Below are 23,470 nucleotides of genomic sequence, written 5' to 3'. Positions count from 1 at the left end.
CGCAAAGAGAACAACAGGTAAAATGTCAGATAACATGTTAATGTTGTTTGATAATGATAATTCAGTTTCTCTTGTAGTAACACAATTATTTAGCTATTCAATAATGACGATGAGAAATGTTATGCTCTGACACGGACTTACAATATGAGGTAAAATATTTCTAACACTAACGCTACATTACAAACAAAATTAAGATATAGACTTATGTATATACATATACATTGTATGTAAATAACTTTATAACATCATACGACCGCATAATTAAAATTTAACTTAACTTGATAACATTTAACAACATCCAACATATATACCCCAAATTAATATCTCAAGGACATATTTGATTAAAAAATATAGCAACAGTTAGTACCCATTGTCATTTATACGGAAAAATTGCAAAAAAACAAGTGTAGTTATACGTTATACATACCCCAGTTATAAGTTAATATATGGCAGATTTACGTAATAATACATCAGTTTTGCGTTATAATAGACGAGTTATAAGTTATACACTTTTGCGTTACAATACGCCAGTTAAACGTTAAACATAGGTCAGTTTTGCTTGACAATACGCCAGTTAAACGTTACATTACGCCAGTTATACGGTAAACATAGGTTAGTTTTGCGTTACAATACGCAAGTTAAACGTTAAAATACGCCGGTTATACGTTAAACAAAGGCCAGTTAAACGTTAAACATAGGTCAGTTTTGCTTGACAATACGCCAAAACGTTACAATACGCCAGTTATACGTTAAACATAGGTTAGTTTTGCGTTACAATACGCAAGTTAAACGTTACAATACGCCAGTTATACGTTAAACATAGGTCAGTTTTGCGTTACTATACGCCAGTTATATGTTAAACATAGGTCAGTTATACTTTAAAGATAGGTCAGTTAAACGTTACATTACGCCAGTTATACGTTACAGTACACCATATATACGTTAAACATAGGTCAGTTATACGTTAAACATAGGTCAGTTATACGTAACATTACGCCAGTTATACGTTAAAGTACACCAGTTATACGTTAAACATAAGTCAGTTATACGTTAAACATAAGTCAGTTATACGTTAAACATAGGTCACTTATACGTTAAACATAGGTCACTTATACGTTAAACATAGGTCAGTTTTGCGTTACAATACGCCAGTTATACATTAAAATACAACAGTTATACGTTAAACATAGGTCAGTTATACCTTAAACATAGGTCAGTTATATGTTAAACATAGGTCAGGTATACGTTAAACTTAGGCCAGTTATATGTTAAACATAGGTCAGTTATAGGTCAGTTATACGTTACATTATGTCAGTTATACTTAAAAATACGCCAGTTATACGTTAAACATAGGTCAGTTATACCTTAAACATAGGTCAGTTATACGTTACAATATTGCATTTATACGTCAATATACGACAGTTATACGTTAAACATAGGTCAGTTATACGTTAAACATAGGTCAGTTATAGTTTACAATATGGCATTTATACGTCAATATACGACAGTTATACGTTAAACATACGACAGTTATACGTTAAACATAGGTGAGTTTTACGTTACAGTACGCCAGTTATACGTTGAACATAAGTCAGTTTTGCGTTACAATACGCCAGTTATACGTTACAATACACCATATATACGTTACAATACACCAGTTATACGTTACAATACACCAGTTATAAGTAACAATACACCAGTTATAAGTTACAATACACCGGTAATACGTAGCAGTATGGCAGTTACTAGTATAAGTTATACATAGGCCAATTCTATGTTACACATAGTAGCAGTTTTACGTTACAAATACGCTAGTTTTACGTTACAATACGTCAGTTTAATCTTACAATAGGCTATTCATCTGCTAATGGACCAATCTGACTATAGTTAAGATATACTTATTTCACAAGGTGGCAAGCTATTTGTGTTAGTCTGATCCTAATGCATACTGTTATTTAGGAGCTGATTTTAATCAGATAGCTATTGGACTGTCCTCGAAGAAGTTGGCTTTAAATTTTTAAAGTTGGTTTTAAATTTTTAAGTTTTTATGTTTTAACTATATTAGCCTGACCAAAGAGTGGACAACACTTTTTTAATCTAGTTCCATGCTTTATGACGCATATCTTAGCTCTAGACATAAAAGTTTAACACTAAACGATTTAATTTTTCTTCCTCTGTATAAATCAAGTGTTCTCAGGTACAGGGCTAAAAAGAACCTATACATTATATATACATATAACTTTTGTAGAGTAAAACAAGCTGATGCTACAAGTCAAGTAGCTATGCTTTTAGCAGAGTAGTTTCGGAAGAAAAGATTATGTGAGGCCACACAAATCAAGTGCTCCCTCCCTCTAGGGAACAGCCATTTTTGACTTCAAGTTCACGATTAATAAACAATAAAAGATGTTCACAAGGCAATGCTACAGGCTACAACTATCTCTGTAGTGATTGAAAGTTGCGATTATGTTATGACTGCAGTTGAAGTTCGAGTCATTGTAGTAGTCTCATTAGAAAACATTTAATGTATTTTCCTATATATTTCCATTTAAATTAAATGACACCCCAGGGCGAAGCTGCTTTTTATTTTGTGATGCTACATGCCACTAAATCTATATATTTTGGGCAGTGTTGTCATTTTGAAGATATTAAAAGATTTCATTTTTAAAGTCAATTGAAACAAATTTAGGCAATAGATTTAGTGAGTGGAACCATTATGTAACTTTTGTACAGGACCTTAGAAGGGATGTTCCGGTAAAGTTTGTTGAAGTTGTTCTAACAAACTGGCAATAAGGACAACATATGTATGACACTGACGACATATGTATGACACTGACAACATATGTATGACACTGACAACATAATGTATGACACTGATGACATATGTATGACACTGACAACATAATGTATGACACTGATGACATATGTATGACACTGACGACATATGTGTGACACTGACATATGTATGACACTGATGACATATGTATGACACCAACAGATGTATGACACCAACGGCATATGTATGACACTGATGACATATGTATGACACTGACATATGTATGACACTGATGACATATGAATGACACTGACATATGTATGACACCGACATATGTATGATACTGACGACATATGTGTGACACTGACATATGTATGACACTGATGACATATGTATGACACCAACAGATGTATGACACCAACGGCATATGTATGACACTGATGACATATGTATGACACTGATGACATATGTATGACACTGATGACATATGTATGACACTGATGACATATGTATGACACTGACAACATAATGTATGACACTGACGACATATGTATGACACTGACATATGTATGACACTGATGACATATGTATGACACTGATGACATATGTATGACACTGACAACATAATGTATGACACTGACGACATATGTATGACACTGACATATGTATGACACTAATGACATATGTATGACACCAACAGATGTATGACACTGATGACATATGTATGACACTGACGACATATGCATGACACTGACATATGTATGACACTGATGACATATGTATGACATCAACAGATGTATGACACCAACGGCATATGTATGACACTGATGACATATGTATGACACTGACATATGTATGACACTGATGACATATGAATGACACTGACATATGTATGACACCGACATATGTATGACACTGATGACATATGTATGACACTGACAACATATATATGACACTGACATATGAATGACACTGACAACATATATATGACACTGACATATGAATGACACTGACAACATATATATGACACTGACATATGAATGACACTGACAACATATATATGACACTGACATATGAATGACACTGACAACATATATATGACACTGACATATATATGACACTGACATATATATGACACTGACAACATATATATGACACTGACATATATATGACACTGACAACATATGTATGACACTGACAACATATGTATGACACTGACAACATATATATGACACTGACATATGTATGACACTGACAACATATGTATGACACCAGTATATGTATGACACCCACATATGTATGACACCGACATTTGTATGACTCTGACGACATATGTATGATACTGACTGACACCTAGCCATCATAAAACTTCATCTTACATATACTGAGCCATATCTTATCAATAGTCAACTTTAAGATAAACAAACAGTTCAATATAAGTAACCTGATATCATTTAAACTCAACAATAACTTTTTTTTTTCTTTTAAACCAATATGCCAATATTTGCCAACATTTGCAAATTCAACTGATTAATATGAAAAGTGTATGATATTGCTGATAAAAATTCAATGTATGTTTTGACTGTAAATAACATCCATCAGGCAGATGAATAAAGTGTAAGAAATACATGTATGTACTAAAACTCTTTTATTTTGATTTTTTTTTCATAAATTCAACAGAACAAAGAAAAAAAACATTAAATACAAAGTTGATCAACACAAACTATCAAACATGTGTACAGACTGATGTACAGAAAAGCAGAAAAGAAACATTGTTCTCAAACAGTTAGAGCATTAATTAAAATATCAATAAACTGTTGTTGTTTTTCAGGATACATGTGATCTTGCCCTATCATAATACTGATGATAACCATCATATTGATATAATATGAACTGTTAAAAATAATGACATCTATTCAAGCAATTAAATCAACTACTTGTTTATATACATGTTCACAATCAACTTTATATTAGATATACCAATAAAGCTTGTTTTATTCATGTATTTGTATGTTAAATTATATATAATGAATAAGTAAAGCATTACAGAATGGCATAACCACGTTATAAATACAACTAATATATCACAGAAGGTAAGAACAAAAACTGTACATAAAAACATAGTAACAATATATGAGACATTTAAACATATATGTACGAAAGCTTTTAGCTATTATTTCCTATAATTTAGTAGACTCTTATTATATATATATGAGTTATTCTAAAACTCATAAAGCATCATTTTTTATCCTTGTGTTATACAACTGAATATATTTAACAAGGTCTCTTTTATTCTGGCACTGCTTCTATGTAAAAATAATCATATGCTAATGTTTTATGTGAAATGTTTGTTCATTATTGTAAAGTTGGAAGAATATCACTGTACAATTTTATAAATTCTGCAGTAGTGCAACTTCTATATCTAAAGTTATGAAGAAAAGTTAAGACCATATGTGACAGATAAGCTGTACTGCACAGCTGTGCATATATTTTGACATGACATTATTTGCATTATACAAACATGGAATTAAGATATTCTAAATACTGGAATAAACATTACACTATAAGCACCTCAGTACAAATTTATTTTTTTATCATAATAAACAGTTCTTATTTATGATATTTATCCCTTTCACTGCCATAGGGACGGCTTAAGCCGTCCCGTTATTTTCGGCGTATTTGCCATATGGACGGCTTTAGCCGTTTCTTTAATAATTATAGTAATAATAATAAATTAATAATGATAATAATAAAAATAATAATAAATATAAAGAAAATTATACCATCGACAATAATTATTATTATACTAACAGATTTGGAAACATATATAATAATTATAATACTAATAACAAATAATAATAATTATATTAATTAAAAATATAGTAATTTCTTAGAAAACCCTCTGGCAAATAGGTGAAAAATAAAACAATAACCCTCTGGCAGCGAAAGGGTTAATACACAGAATATGATATATTCACATAGCTTCATTTCTAAATTTATTGAACTTGTTGTTGAACAATTTCATGTATACATAAGATCAATATGTCTGTATTATATTAGATTATCAATAACAGCTGCTACTGTTTGTTTACAAAGTTTACATATTTCTATTTCTGCGGACTTGTGATGAAAACTTGGAGCAAGTTCACTAAAAGTTTATTTCTCAACTACAATGATAAAAAAAAATCAGTATTATTACAGGTGTACACTATACATTATTTTCATTCTTGTCCACTTTTATAAAAGAAAAAAAAACTAAATCTGTTTTTTTTTTCATTTAGTTTCTGTATATTAGAAGTAATACTTCAAACTTAAATGGAGGACAACACCCTTCCCCTCCCAATACCACATTGGTAAGTACTTAGGGTCAGGCAGGTACTTGGTGAAATGATTTAGTGTATAATAAGTATGTTTGTTATAATATACGTTTCTGGACAGCTGTACTTTACATTTAAGGGTAGTTTACTAAACTTAACTTATAATATAATACTTTCTGTAATTGTCAACAAAAAATATATTTCAACATTATGATAAAACGTAATGTATACAGGAAAAATTAATTTAAACAAAAACAATCTTCAGGTAAAAGAAATAATGAAATTTTAGAAGCAAGTTTTAATTTCTGATAAAAACATGAAGCACATTTCGTCATAACAAAATGATGTTTTTGCCTTTATATATACACAAAAACAATTACTTATGTACAAAAATAGGCAATATATTTCTAAGAATGTGAAGAAAATATGTAAATGATATCACCTACAAAAGTTCTCCTAATTTACAATCTTATGAACCTGCATTTATTGTAGACTACATATAGAAACTTAGTAAACACTATTATATATATATAATAGGTTCTAAGAGATATTATTCTGTAACACTAGAAGATATTCAATTAAACATAACATCCTCTAAAATTGTGCAATAGACACTCCCAGATTTTAACCTAAAACTACACTCTGACATTCTTTACTGTTACTGTCCTGTCACACCTTGTTTTTTGTGGAGGGGATCTACAGTCAAGTGGTAACATACTAGACTAGTAATCCTGGTCACAGGTTCGATCCACTGCTCCTCAGCTTATAATACTATGGTCTTTCAGATGAGACCTTAACAAATGCAGGATCATGTCTCTATGCTCTAAACCTAGGTATGAACAAGAATCAGGGTAAGCAATGAAACAAAGGCAACTGAAGTATCATGTACTGAAAATAACAACTTACTCTTGGGGCATCACAATATCGCCAACATATGTCATCAATTTATGTAAATTGTTTTGAAACAAATTCAGGAAAATATTATTACATGTGTGTAATATAAAGGAGTTTCATTACATAGAAAGGAAGGAAGTCATGTGATTAAAAAATTACATGTGGAACAAATAATAATAGGTTGTAAACATTATAATGTGCGTTACAAATTTAGCAATAAAATGCACACAGTTTTACATACATGCATGTTTCTTATATAACAATAAATTGTAGAAAAATTTATATATATGTTATACATTAATGAACAACATCAATGTAAAGAGATTTTTAAGCACTGAAACTATTATCTGACAAAATGTGTTTTTGTTACAACTTGCTGTAAAATGTCATTATCATATCAGAGCAGAAGTGGAAAAAAATATATCAGTATGAGTTGCCATATAATATAAGATTTTTTTAAACAACATCAAGAAATTATAATAGAGCAAGTCTTTTGGACAGTTTAATAAAACTTAAATTATACAACAAAGAATCCGAGATTTTTTTATCATATTACTAAACACATTTTGAAATTATTGAAAATGAACTAGTTTGATGTTTTGATGTTTTATAAGAGCTTTCATATCCTGTTTTGTTATGAAATGTATAGACAAAAATGACCTCAAAATGATATACACATGTGTAAAATAAAGAAATATATAATGGTTATATTACATGCAAAACAAGAGACATCCTGTGATAAATGTAAGTATAAACTTCCAACACAGAAACTATGTACATTTACTGACCATTGTTACAGGTTTTCTGATGCATAATCATAACTACAACAATCAAATATATACATAATATATACAACACACATATTTAATCCACTGTTACGAGTCGTAACTTACGACATGTTCTTATATACATATAACTATATATATGCTAGCATATACTTCCAACAAGAAGGCATTAATGGCCTCACTGTAAAGGCTCTAAATGACAAGGGACAAATAATATTGATTACTAGAAATGAACAGCAAGCATAAGGTATAAATCAAGTACAACTGATATAAAGTTCAAGTCTGCTTCTAATATTGTGCAAATAGTCCAAATTTCATAAGTCAATCTAACAATAAAGAGATCACTGGGTCATAGTTTAGGTCGCATGTTATAAACATTATTGGCATATCAAATTGTGTATCAAGTACAAATTTAAAGGTTCTAGCTCCAAAAACAAGAAAGTAGTTCACAAGATAAAATACAGGTCAGCTGTTATCAAAGATCAATTCAGCATATAAAACAGTGACATAGTCAAAATTTCATATTAGTACTACTAAATACAATAATCTAAGTCACTGGGTCAAAAACTGGGACAAATTGATATCAAAATTCATTGTCATGTTATATTGTGTATGTAGTCTAGAAAACATTTTTTTTTAAGTTTTTGAATTTTGATTTGAATTCACAATTTATGAAAAAAACTTTATTTCTGCAGGAAGTTTATTTTTGCAAAACAACAGATGTAAAATCTGCAGAAATTTAAGCAGATAAGTTTTGTCTGTACATTTACATGTTACATTGTTTTCTACAGTTAGATATTCTACAATACATTGTCGTATTGCATTACTGACTTTGTACTTCAAAAAGCACCAAGTCAGTTCTATATACGTTTAAATAGAGGATATTGTTACATACAAATTGAATTTTCCATGTAATAATGAACATTTTTTTCATTACATTATACCATTACAGTTATACCATCCTGGTTATATACCAACAACAACTATAAAATACTGTTATATGTTAGCAAACCAGAAAGCAGAAGTTATATGAATACATTATTCAACAAAACATCATCTCTCAGTTTCAAAACCACCACTACAACTACTATCTTCTCTCAGTTTCAGAACCACCACTACAACTACTATCTTCTCTCAGTTTCAGAACCACCGCTAGAACTACTGTCAGACTCTTGTCTCTCTGACTCAGGTATATCTAAACTATCCTGACCTAAATCACCACTCACATTCACCGCCATACTTGCACCAACTAAATGGTTGCCAGGTTGTGGCAGGAAGCCAGCTAGTTGAGGACTACCAGGATTTCTACATACTGAAGGTCTAGGTGAGAGACTTGGTTCTGTCTGGTTCACCTCGGATACCGTACATGGACTACCTGGTGGTGATGATCTTGTTACTGATATTTTAGCAGACTTTGATGGTGTCTCGAAATGTACACAATGAAATACCTGTAAAATATATACCTGTATGACAAACATTTATGTAATAAATAAACTTTAACTCTCATCTTATTGACCAGATGTAACAGACTTACCTGTCAGTGAATTGTGACCAATATATTATTTATTTTTATTATTATATATTATATCTTTCTTAAGCTATATGTAAAATGTAAGCAGACTTTAAGGGTATAAAGCTATATATTATGAAATATATGAAAAATTTATCAACAGTAAAAATAGTTTCCATAATCTAACAGTGGATTTTTGAAAAGTTGTGATATTAATGTCTCTGTTATTTAATACACATGACTATTGTAGGTAAACAGAATAAAATTTGAACAGAATAAAATGTTCCTGAACAAAATATCATGCTGCTATGTTACGAAACGTTTTAACCATTTAACAATGAATATATATCTTACCTCGTTGGCTGTGTTATGAGTACCAACTATCTTTATAAAAGCTATTGGTTGTTTTGGAAATGTAATTTCCTGCCACGATCTGCAAATATATAACACAGTACGAATACACTTCATCTTGTATGAAAACTAAATGGCAAAAATACAGATTTAATTATTTGATTTTCACAAGTCTATTTTCAGCTTCAGTGACCTACTTATTCATCAGATTGGACCCAGTTACATTATCTTTTTTAGGAAGTTACATAAGAATAGTTCCTGTGAAGTTTGTTCACAATCCTTCAAATGATTTAGGAAGATATGGTGTTTAAAAAAGAAATTATGGATAATGACAAGAAACAGACCACATGCCATCACAAAATCTAATGTCTGATCAAAATTTACCATGTGATTTAGGAGTACTTTCTGTGCTCAGGTGAGCTTAAAGTGGTATGCATATCTTTGATCATTTCAAGCCATGAATAAATATACCTTATTTACTAAATGACATATATAAATATCTTATTTACTAAATGACATATTCAATTATCTTATAAATCCATGAACAATCATTTCTCTCTGTAATTATACAAATCATCATGATGAAAACTAAACAATTACACACATACATGTAATAGAGCAATGTATGAACTTTTTTCATTGACAACCTTTATAAATTTACTTGATTTAAAAGAACATACAGTTGTATATCATAAAGTCTGGTCTTCAGTCTAATAGAGACATTCTTATTATACAATACTATACCTCCATATTATTTTCTATTTTCAGACTGAACTTTCAATAACAACAACAACAATATAGAATGCAAAATAATGCCTACTTGGATGGTGTATTTCTTTTATCACATATCATAGTCCAGTTTGTGTTGTCTACAGACGCCTCTATATAATAACAATATGAACGATCATCACAGTCCCATAGTAACATCCTGTACATAAAATATCATAAATCATAACATCCTGTGTATAAAACATCATAAATCATAACATCCTGTGTATAAAATATCATAAATCATAACATCCTGTATATAAAACATCATAAATCATAACATCCTGTATATAAAATATCATAAATCATAACATCTTGAATATAAAATATCATAAATCATAACATCCTGTATATAAAACATCATAAATTATAACATCCTGTATATAAAATATCATAAATCATAACATCCTGTATATAAAATATCATAAATCATAACATCCTGTATATAAAACATCATAAATTATAACATCCTGTATATAAAACATCATAAATCTTAACATCCTGTATATATAAAACATCATAAATCATAACATCCTGTATATAAAACATCATAAATCATAACATCCTGTATATAATACATCATAAATCATAACATCCTGTATATAAAACATCATAAATCATAAAAAATATCATAAATAAAAACATCCTGTATATAAAATATCATAAATCATAACATCCTGTATATAAAACATCATAAATCATAACATCCTGTATATAATACATCATAAATCATAACATCCTGTATATAAAATATCATAAATCATAACATCCTGTATATAAAATATCATAAATCATAACATCCTGTATATAAAATATCATAAATCATAACATCCTGTATATAAAACATCATAAATCATAACATCCTGTATATAAAACATCATAAATCATAACATCCTGTATATAAAACATCATAAATCATAACATCCTGTATATATAAAATATCATAAATCATATTATCCTGTATATATAAAAGATCATAGCAAACCTATAACTGTCTTTTTCCTGTTGTATTTATATGTATACACACAAACGTGACAAATGTCCAGTTTATTTTTCATAAATATAATTCAACAGTTTTTACCTTGGATTGATTACTAGGAAAATGTTGAAAGAATAAGTCAGTACCTAGTTTTGGTCTATAAAGTATATATACAATAGCTAAGAATTCTTTTTTTACTTTTTTATTAACCTCTAACATACTGAAGCCATTAACTGAATCTTTATCCAACTCATGTTTGCCCATTCTAAAACAGGCACAATATGCTATAACTAGAGGATGCTTTTGTAAAAAAGCGCATGTCTCCCCCACTGCAACGGTCGCTGTGACCTTGACCTTTGACCTACTGACCATTAAAACAATAGGGATCATTTGATTAATAAGACCAATCATCCTATGAAGTTTGAGGGTTGTAGGTCAAAAGGAACTCTAGTTATCATCCGGAAATGAGAAATTGACCAACGGTCACTGTGACCTTGACCTTTGACCTACTGACCCCAAAAACAATAGGGATCATCTGCTCTATAAGACCAATCATCCTATGAAGTTTGAGGGCTGTAGGTCAAAAGGAACTCTAGTTATCATCCGGAAACGAGAAATTGACCAACGGTCACTGTGACCTTGACCTTTGAACTACTGACCCCAAAAACAATAGGGATCATCAGCTCTATAAGACCAATCATCCTATGAAGTTTGAGGGCTGTAGGTCAAAAGGAACTCTAGTTATCATCCGGAAACGAGAAATTGACCAACGGTCACTGTGACCTTGACCTTTGAACTACTGACCCCAAAAACAATAGGGATCATCAGCTCTATAAGACCAATCATCCTATGAAGTTTGAGGGCTGTAGGTCAAAAGGAACTCTAGTTATCATCCGGAAACGAGAAATTGACCAACGGTCACTGTGACCTTGACCTTTGAACTACTGACCCCAAAAACAATAGGGATCATCTGCTCAATAAGACCATTCATCCTATGAAGTTTGAGAGCTGTAGGTCAAAAGGAACTCTAGTTATCGTCTGGAAACGAAGAATGGACGGACGGACTGACGGACGGACGGACTGACGGACGGACGGACTGACAGGGCAAAAACAATATGTCTCCCCCCGAGGTGGGGGAGACATAATTAACAAATGACGGGCACAAATGACATATAATTATCTTAGATTACTGTGAAATCATTGTTATTCGTGGGGCACAAATTTTCATGGTTTTCATGGATAGATCCATCCACGAATTTAAGACCCGACAAAATTTTATCTCAACAAATACTTCTTACCATGTCTCTGTTCCATATATCGCAACATGCGCCAGCGGTTTTCCGGCCGATTGTTATGGTATGAATGTATACAAATAATCAGGTCAGTGAGAAATTAAATCCACAAATAGTTTAGTTTTGCAATATTTAAGGATTTGAAAAAATTGATTGTATTTCTTCAGTTTGTCGCATGGGGACTACTTGATCATTGTAGGCTACTTGATTGTGTTAGCTAGAGTACATGGCATATTTGGGTAAATATGGGAACCCAGTGCATTAATTAGCGCCGATAAAACTTTACAAGACTAGTGTTTATATTAGCCATTTAAATAAATTTCAATATGTATTTGCTATTCCGAAAATATCAAAGAAGCCGCCGTCTTCTTACTAGATACATACAAACATATTATATACATTTAGTAGCTTGTAAAACTCATTTTGTTTGCAAAATCGGACAGCTAATCCCCGTTTAAAAGCCGGATATGTTTATTCAATGTAAAAATCGAGTTTCAAAAGGATTGAAAAACTGTACTAACATATCTACATCCAAACTTGGAGAAAGTTTCTTTTTTGTTTCAGTATACATTTACACAGTCGATGTGACGTAGTGTGTAGTTTTGGACCAATTCATTATACAGGGTGTAAATTTTTTTACTCGCTGGTTAAAAAGTGGCAGATGTCGTATAATTTATGCCATGTTTACATTGGCCAATTATAGGGGCAGTGTTACCAATGGAGCTGCATAATTATCATGTAACACAAACGTGTAAATTGAAGTCAATTATCGACAGTTACTGTGTTGCTCCCAGAGGCAAGGATTAAATTTATTGACAAGAGCCGTGTTATATACAGGCGGTAAGCAAAACAGCGTGGTGATTAAGTGAAATATTACTTTCCATTGCTTTTTTTACAAGAAAATGAAAATCCACAAAACTAAGAACCCACGAAACTGCCAGTTTTGATAAAACCACGAAATTTCATGCCCACAATTACAAATGATTTCACAGTATCTAATGAAAAATTCAGGAAATCTGATTTTTACCTCATAGAATCTAGCATAAAAGGTTGTGGTAACTGTATAATGATATTTCCACTACCCAGCTGGTGACAGGTATAACCAGAGTCCCAGTCATACTGATGTGTATCACCGTTCAAGAGAGCATTTCTACTGCGACTAACACCCTCTATGACACACGCATTCCTTGATATGGTTGCTACATTCTCATCAGGCACTACAACAAATAACACAATTATATACTTTTAACAATCTTGTAATCAAATCACAAATATGTACATAAATAACATCAGTAATTATCTTAAACTTGATGACCAGTGTTAGTTATTGGTGAACTAAATTACCTGTAGAGTTCATTACAGCAATAATTGGACAATTGGTTATGATTTGCATGTAAATAAAGCAATAATTGGACAAATGATTACCATTAACATGCATACAAGTACAATGGGCTATTTATTTATTTCATGAAATTGTAGTAGTAAGTCTTTAACTGGTAGTCTGTGGCCTAGTGGTTAATGTTGTTGACTTCAAAACACTTGCAACTTCACTGCTGTGGGTTTGAATCCCACCAGGGACTTTGGGTTCTTTCTTACGAGAAAGCTATCTTACGAGAAAGGTGCCCGTTTTGAAATAATGCACTATTGGCACTTGAGATCTTCCTCCACCAATAAAGCATAAAGTCACCATATGGTGTGTTGAAAACCCAACCAGAACACACAAGACAAGCCTTTAACATCAGGAAAAGTCATGCCTGATTGTTCTAACAAGAAACTTTAACAGACTTTTACCATTCTGGCTGCCTTGTTTTGTACATAATCATCTAAAATCATTTGAATGATCAATAAACAGTGTGACAATGATTTAGGAATCTAAAGAATAAACACTGTATGCAACACACACTGTTATTACATTAACTCACCTATTAGGCCTCTCTCGAGACGGAAAGGTTTTGTTGTATGTAAACATTCAAAAGATACCAAATGGAACACCCTGTTTTGTGTATTATGTGTACCAACAACTCTTATATACCTGAAAATTAAATATGATAAAATAAAACATTATTTTAATATAAAGCGTAAGTTATGTTTTGAGCACTAAGTTAGTCTAACTTGAATCTGTGTGACATGGAGATTAAAAAAAAAAGAGAGTATCACTTAAAAAAGATCCAATTCTTTAATTGATGATTGTGCCCAATGGTCCCATTATAGTTTATATATTGTGCCCATTTGTACTTAAGGGAGCCATAGGTGCAATAGCGCAGTCTAGATTGAACACTGGACTTCTTTCCGTCGTTTTAAGGATTGATGTTGCACACAAGACTTTAATCAGGAATTTCCTGGTAAAGTGACCTCCTATTATGATTTCAAAGACACATGTGAAGGTTCAGGTAAATATCTTAAGAAGTTGATGAGATGAAATGTTGTACAAGAATTGCATTTACAATTTTAATTAGTGTTCTACTGATGCCAATAGATTTATGCTAATTTTTATGAAAGTTTTAAAAACATGTAAAAGTAAAATATTGTTTAGTGAACAAAGGAAAGAATCAACACATTGCAAACATGCAAACAGCAATTGCAATCAACATAAATTAACAAAAAGAGGTCAAAGTAAGTGAAAATAGTCCTTACTATGTTAGTCTAACGCAGTAAAAAATGGTGATAAATAATGCGCAAATCAGTCCTTAATTGCAAATAACATGTCAATTATAACATGAATTTTTAATCTGTTAACTTTTCTTGAAATGTACATTACATTTTTCCAATTTCTTGGAATAATTTGGCTCATCTGGAGGCATGCAGCTTCAAAGATAAAACAGTAAAGCATACCTGACAACTTTAGCTGGAAAGTGTAATGTTTGTTCAGATCTACACCAGTATCTTGTATAATCTATAACTTTCTCATAATCTTTGTCATCCATTGATACTTCTATATAATACGAATATGACCTGAATAAAAATATATTCACATTCTCATATAATTATGCTTATAGAACAATTCAACTGCATTCACTTTATAGCAATTCAACAAGGTGACACACTAAGATGAGATTAGACTTAGGCCAATGATGTTTCTTATAAGCTTGGTATGCATCACAGGCACTAGACACAATTAACTTACCCATATACGCTCATAATACTATATAATAAAGAATATTCTTTATATATAGTATTATGAGCGTATATGGGTAAATTAATTGTGTCTAGTGCCTGTGGTATGCATGTTGCCATAATGAGGTCAAAATAATGACCTTTAATGTTGTGCATCCAATTTTCTTTTTTACTGTATTAACTAAATAACTAAAACTATAATTCATCTTTCAGATCATTAGTTAACATTAAATCTTTTTTTTTTTAAATCAGAAATAAAATTTTTTTTTCAAACTTAAATGTTGTTCTTAATTATGTAAGACCAGTGTGATATTATTCTTTCTTTTGTTAATGAATATATTAGTCACCTGTGATCTCGGTCCCACAATAACAGTTTGATAGTATTGAGTATATAAGGCTGTGCTAGTTTGATCACTATACCCTGACCGTTGTTGTCATCAATCAAATGTCGTGTAAAGCCACGGTCAAGGTCATATGTTGATGTGTCACCATCCAGTAGTGCGGCTTTCATCTCTCCTCGTATCACCTGAGCTCCATGCCTCGTTGTTGCTACATTCTCCTCCGGTACTAACAATCATATAAAATATCACATACATTCTCTGTGTGAGTATTAACTATTCCTCAAAATGTCTAATACATGACTATACAGATAAGGTTTCAACTGACTAAAATTAGTTTAAACAATATTTTATTTATAATTCACACATTTTCATAATAAAGTACATAAAATAAAATTTACGGATTGAGTAGGAAAACTCTCTTCGTAAAACTAAAATTGTTATAGTGACTTACTTGTACCCAAAATAGAATCAAATAATATTGTATGTAATCTGTTTTATTACATTTTTTGATCTAAATGAAATATATATGTCATTTGAAAATGTTAAATTAATGCCATATTATATGTTCTAACACCCTTCACATTATTCCCTATTCAAACAGATAGGACTGTCAAGTGTATTATAACACGATATAAGCACAGCATAAACTAGGAAATGGAATGCTTGCACATCATATTGTCAGATATGACCTCAATTAACCAAATGACATCAAGAAAATGGGTCAAAGACAGAAAAGGCCGGGTTGCATTTGTACACCAAATATCATGAGGCTGTGATGTTACGAAAAAAATTTCCATTGACCCATTAATGTCGAAAATTTAATTCAGTAGGTAAACAGGTAGTGGATTAGCTACACACCTAAAATCGAATCCCACAGTATGGGACCATGTGTCAATGCTGTATGCCAAATATCAAGAGGCTGTGATTAGTAGTTTCTGAGAAAAATGTTACGAAAATTTCCTACCATTGACCATTAATGTGAACAGGAAGTGGATGAGCTGCAGACTTGAAATCGAATCCCACAGTATGGGACCATGTGTCAATGCTGCATGCCAAATATCAAGAGGCTGTGATAAGTAGTTGCTGAGAAAACTGTTACCATTGACCATTAATGTCGAAAAATCTAACTAATTTAACTAAGTGGATAAACAGAAAGTGGATGAGCAACAGACCTGAAATTAAATCCCACAGTATAGGACCATGTGTCAATGCTGTATGCCAAATATCAAGAGGCTGTGATAAGTAGTTGCTGAGAAAACTGTTACGAAAATTTCCTACCATTGACCATTAATGTTGAAAAATCTAACTAATTTAACTAAGTGGATAAACAGGAAGTGGATGAGCGACAGACCTGAAATCGAATCCCATGGTATGGGACCATGTGTCAATGCTGTATGCCAAATATCAAGAGGCTGTGATAAGTAGTTGCTGAGAAAACTGTTACGAAAATTTCCTACCATTGACCATTAATGTCAAAAAATCTAACTAATTTAACTAAGTGGATAAACAGGAAGTGGATGAGCGACAGACCTGAAATCGAATCCCATGGTATGGGACCATGTGTCAATGCTGTATGCGAAACATCAAGAGGCTGTGATAAGTAGTTGCTAAGAAAACTGTTACGAAAATTTCCTACCATTGACCATTAATGTCAAAAAATCTAACTAATTTAACTAAGTGGATAAACAGGAAGTGGATAAACAGACCTAAAATCGAATCCCACAGTATGGGACCATGTATCAATGCTGTATGCCAAATATCAAGAGGCTGTGATAAGTAGTTGCTGAGAAAACTGTTACGAAGTTTCCTACCATTGATGTAGAAAAATCTAACTTATTTAACTAAGTGGATAAACAGAAGTGGATGAGCGACAGACCTGAAATCCAATCCCACGGTATATATTGGGATCATGTGTCAATGCTGTATGCCAAATATCAAGAGGCTGTGATAAGTAGTTGCTGAGAAAACTATTACGAAAATTTCCTACCATTGACCATTAATGTCAAAAAATCTAACTAATTTAACTAAGTGGATAAACAGGAAGTGGATGAGCGACATACCTGAAATCAAATCCCACGGTATGGGACCATGTTGTCAATGCTGTATGCCAAATATCAAGAGCTGTGATAAGTAGTTGCTGAGAAAACTGTTACGAAAACTTCCTACCATTGACCATTAATGTCAAAAAAATCTAACCTAATTTAACTAAGTGGATAAACAGGAAGTGGATGAGCGACAGACCTGAAATCGAATCCCACGGTATTGGACCATGTGTTAATGCTGTATACCAAATATCAAGAGGCTGTGATATGTAGTTGTTGAGAAAACTGTTACGAAAAATTTTTCCCCGCCCACCCGCCGCCCACCGCCGCCCGACATTCACCATACTATAACCCGGGTTTGCACCTGTGCAACCCGGCCAAACAGGAAGTGGTGAGCGACATACCTGAAATCAAATCCCACGGTATGGGACCATGTGTCAATGCTGTATGCCAAATATCAAGAGGCTGTGATACGTAGTTGTTGAGAAAACTGTTACGAAAATTTTTTTCCCCGCCCGCCCGCCCGCCGCCCACCGCCCGACATTCACAATACTATAACCCGGGTTTTGCACCTGTGCAACCCGGCCAAAAATTACATCTATGCTCAATGTACTTAAACATATATTTATCAATTCTCTTTTTTTATAAGCATGTTAGAATGGAATTCGATATTCATTTTTCTTGCGTTGCAGTATCATATGATTTATCATTCAAATGCTTTGTAATTAATCACTCCTTTGAGATAACATTCCTGCACATTTGAACTCAAACCATGCTATTTTCTACAAAACACGCTTAATATATTATAATATATCTATTTCTTCAACAAAATTATCATAGCATAGCTTGAACAATAATGAGTCAATTTCTTACATTTAAAGCCTCTATATTTCAGCTCCATATTTCTACACTCTGTCTGAATCTTGATGGCATCAAGAATGGCATCTGGTGACACAAATGACGTATCTCTAACAGCATTCAGTAACTCATGCATGGACATTAGAGCAAGTCTCACAGACTCTAATATAGATGTTGGATCTTCACCTTCATTCTCTAAAGCCCATCTCTGTATAGAGGTAAATATCTCAATCTCTGGGGCACAGAACGAATCCCTCGAGATCAACTCCTTCACAGAATGCTAAATATAATATACAAATATACATCTGTAAACAGTGCTAAATATAATATACAAATATAAATCAATACTGTTAACAGAAAATATCATTTCACCTCTGTAGTTCATATCAAACACAAACAGAATATAACCTCATATCAAACACAAACAGAATATAACCAATAAAATATTTTAAATGAACATTAAGAGGAGAAAATAAATTCCATTAATATATCATTTGTTTATATGTTAAAGACTGGGAAATCTCCTGCATTTAAGTCATGACTCAATTAGATAAATAAGGATCACTAATTGATGTGTTTATACATCAGATAACTCACCTTGGACAGTGTAAGGAAAGCTTCACTCTGGAGAATCGGTGATGCGTTTCTATCCATGAAGTCCTTACAGGTTTCACATAAACTGTGTAGATTATAAATGTTGGCTAGATCATATATCAAACAAACATTTCTGATGTTTAATATAGCCTTCAGGTAGTCGGATATTGCAGATTCTAGCTCTGTGAAACCATACCTATGAGCCATACCAAGTATATCTAGTAGATGTTCCTCCTGTAATAAATAACAATTATCATTATAACTGTCATTAATAAAGTTAAATATTTTCTCATTTGGCTAGATTTTTCCATTTTTCCAAAGTAAAAAAAAGTTTATAATACTGAGAGGAGAAAATGTAATTAAATATTAGACTTGTAGCTTCATATAAAATATAAATTACTTATTTGATATGTTTTTTGATGATAAATAAAGGTAAAAATATATGAGAAATGTATATATAAATGTATAATATCTACAGGTATATATACATTTCTCATTTGGGATTCTTCCTGTTCACATCACTATAAGAATATTTTTGTTATAATATCATGTTGTTATATTTATATTTAATTTACCTTAACTTCCATTAAATTCATTTTTCCTGTATACATATATTTAAGAACAGCTTCAAAAGCTTTAGCTGATGTGTCCTGTAATTTAACTTCACTGGTTCCCGGCTGTGACTCCCTCAGTCCACCAAATAACATTGCCCTAAAATAAAACATCAATGCAAAATTGATATTAATTAGTGTTGCCATAATGCATTGTTTTAAAACATGCTACGATTGACTTTTATAAATGGCAAATTTATTATACATACATGTACATAGAGAGGGAAGCTGACTAATACTTGAAATCAAAGGGCTGCAAGCTCTCTGGTATTTTCTGATCTTTGCAATCTAAATCGTACTGTATATCTGTATGTATTTTCCTGTATAAGTTTATTTTTATGTACTATAATTCATCTTGCAAGACTAGAGTTGCATTAAAAAAATCATTTATGTTCATTTTTTCTGACAGCCTCACTTTATCCTTGCATATCATGGCTACTTCCTCAACAAAGACACTAAAAAAGAATTTATAAAAAAGTTGCCTAGACTGGGATTTGAACTCCAGACCTCTCACAACACTAAACGGCGCTTACCCCTGCACCACGGAGATGTTTTAAAAACAATGCCTGAATAAAATCAGGTGATTCTAAATTTAGAACTTCCATTTGCATTTTCGGGTTTGTTTTCCTTTATTAATTTCGAGGTATATTGTTCAGGATAAACCTTTGTTAAAATTGAAGTAAAATAATTTAAGCGAAAAATCTTCTCGCCCCAAACAGTCCCACATGTAGAATCTATATATTCCACTACTCGGCAGTCAGATTTATTTGTGTCGTATTCGGTAATCGACATCGCTAAAAATAGCATTTTCATTGATTAAAATCATATTCATCCGCGTAATTTGTGATTGTGCATTTATTGACAATTCTATAAGCTAACACTACTTTTAAACTTTGAATGCCTTGTTATTTGTTGGATACTTGTAGCAAAATAAAAATATTAATTTCTTTCTTTTACATCGCTAGTTATAAGCTGTTCTGAGAACTACTTGTTGTTAGGTTTGTCGTGAAATTCTGTGCCAGAGATTGAATGTCAGCATTGTATTTCCTGAACTGCGTTCAGAAAATACAAAAACTAGTAGCCTATAAGCCATTGTCGCTAAAAAATTTAAAGTGACATTATGCCCATCCAAGGGTATATAACGCGTGAACAGGTGAATATCAAAATAAGTTTCATTTCGCCATAATTCCTTTATACTTAATTATTAAGTTTGCATAAACAATAAGTAACGCAGAGATCCCAACGAAATTTCTGTAAATATCAATTAGAATTTACACCTAACCCTTAGTTTATAAAAAGAGTGGGGCAGTCTTTTTAGATTTTAGGCTGATTTATGATTTTATTCAAAACATTTTCCAATATCAACTGTTGGTCAATCACCATTTTGTCAGTTAATCTTTTGAAATATAAAGTCAATTCAGCTCAACTTGACTATGAGTATGAAAATATGAGCATAATGTCACTTTAATCTAAACTGAAGGGTATCATATATCAGACAGCACAGTTGTGCCCCATGATCTTGGTCAGCACCGATTGTTTGGGTAGATTCAGTTTCTGCAAGAAGGTATGGAGTTAAACATGACAGGCTATACTGCTTATTCAGTGTTGTCTGTTTTTTTTTTATTATGATAAACAAGTATAAAAGAAAACATGTATGATCATCATTAAATTCAATATCATTAACGAAACATCCTTCCTGTTAATTACTGTCAAATTTTAACACTTTAACTGTATAACAGTATTTGCTTTATAATCATTCCCCAGCAGATTTCCTTTGTTTAAATAAATTACACAAAACATTGATGTGATGTAATATATACATGAATACATGTACCGTATGTTTTTAAGAAAATGCATTAAAACACAAGCGGTACTAGATTTTGCTTTAAACAATAAAATACCATGTTAATATATATTACTTATATATTTCATCCTATTTTAAACTATTAAGGTAATAGGTAACATTAACGCATGTCAAAAAAGGTACCTGAAATATTCTGATCTAGCAGCTAGAATAACTTTATGAGCCTGAAATCTCCGCGCTCCTCAACGACCAAGGTAATATCACTATATTCGGAGTTTCTCAATTAACTCTCCTAGATTGTTAGATAATGATGACACATGGTCGATGATTCCTGACGGGTTTTAAACCCGGTTGATCTCATGTGGTTGTAATCACACATTCTTCTTTATTTCTATGCCATTCGAAACTAAAACATAAAAACCTGTTATATAGTTATAACTTGCAAAATCATTTGCTGACATATATTTGTATAGTCTTAACTTTATTTGTGATAACCTTTATAAATATGATGTTATCCTGTCTGTTATGGTCAGTTCCAATGGCAAGAGATTCTGTTTAATGTACCTTGCAGTAATTACAAAGTCCAGAAAAGGGCTGGTTTCTATATATATTGAAAATTATATGCTTGTTATTAAATCATAAAAGCTTTCAACATCATAGCACCTAATTCGGTTAAATGTTTATAAGAGCTTGCAATGAGACTTTGCATTAAATTTATTATAAGCTTATATAATATATTGTCAACACCTTGCCAGCTTTTTAACTTGAACTGTAAATAATTTATATTCAACAGCACTTACTGCTAAATCAAAATAAGTATAAAATATATATATCGTGTAGATTACCTAATGTGCATGATAAATATTAGCTACATAACAGAAAATTGGATGTCTAATTGACATGAAAATAGAAATTAGAATATCATTTATCTTTATTTATTATCTTTGATACCATCCGAAAACCTTTCCGAAATCACGATATAAATTTCGGTAATTTATCGTTGGTGCTTTGGAAAATGAATCATGTCACAGACAGAAAATCAACATATTTTAAAATAAAACCATCATTTAACTTAAAATACCACTGCAAATACCTGAAAAATCAATGAATTTCTACTGGATTTTTTCTGGAACCATTTCAAACGGGTGTGCAAGTACTAACATAACCATTGCAAACAATCCTTACTAAATATTTGGACGAATTTTGTTGTATCGTTGTCGACACAAGATACGATTTTAAAAGTTCAAAAAATCGTTTTTAATTAAGATTTCTTAAATGACAAAAAAAAAACAAACAAAAACGGACAGTCCTCTAATGGCTCTGTGTCACTTAGACATTTTGTGGGGGAAATATGTAAATCTCTTTAATTTTTCATACATTTTTGTTGTTTATATTGAATACAATTTACACAAAGTCTGTATTGTATGTTTAATTCGC

At 31.6% G+C, this 23,470-nt stretch overlaps 1 protein-coding gene across 1 annotated transcript; it reads right to left on the bottom strand.

Moving 5' to 3' along the window:
* Positions 1-4,406: 4,406 nt before the first annotated feature.
* On the bottom strand, positions 4,407-22,364 carry LOC132737305 (BTB/POZ domain-containing protein 9-like; the record flags this gene model as incomplete). Its single annotated transcript, XM_060724569.1, is given in 13 exon segments — positions 4,407-9,217; positions 9,634-9,712; positions 10,451-10,558; positions 13,697-13,886; positions 14,592-14,701; positions 15,502-15,621; positions 16,131-16,350; positions 19,040-19,304; positions 19,622-19,852; positions 20,194-20,329; positions 22,217-22,269; positions 22,272-22,316; positions 22,318-22,364. Coding segments are annotated over 13 exon segments (1,928 nt in total), but the record flags the coding sequence as incomplete, so codon positions are not given.
* Positions 22,365-23,470: the final 1,106 nt, after the last annotated feature.

Source organism: Ruditapes philippinarum, unplaced genomic scaffold (assembly GCF_026571515.1).
Source record: "Ruditapes philippinarum isolate M1 unplaced genomic scaffold, ASM2657151v2 ctg1835_1_1_1_1, whole genome shotgun sequence".
Taxonomy (NCBI): Eukaryota; Metazoa; Mollusca; class Bivalvia; order Venerida; family Veneridae; genus Ruditapes; species Ruditapes philippinarum.
Note: the sequence above shows the minus strand (reverse complement) of the source record. Positions and strands in the feature narration are given on the sequence as shown.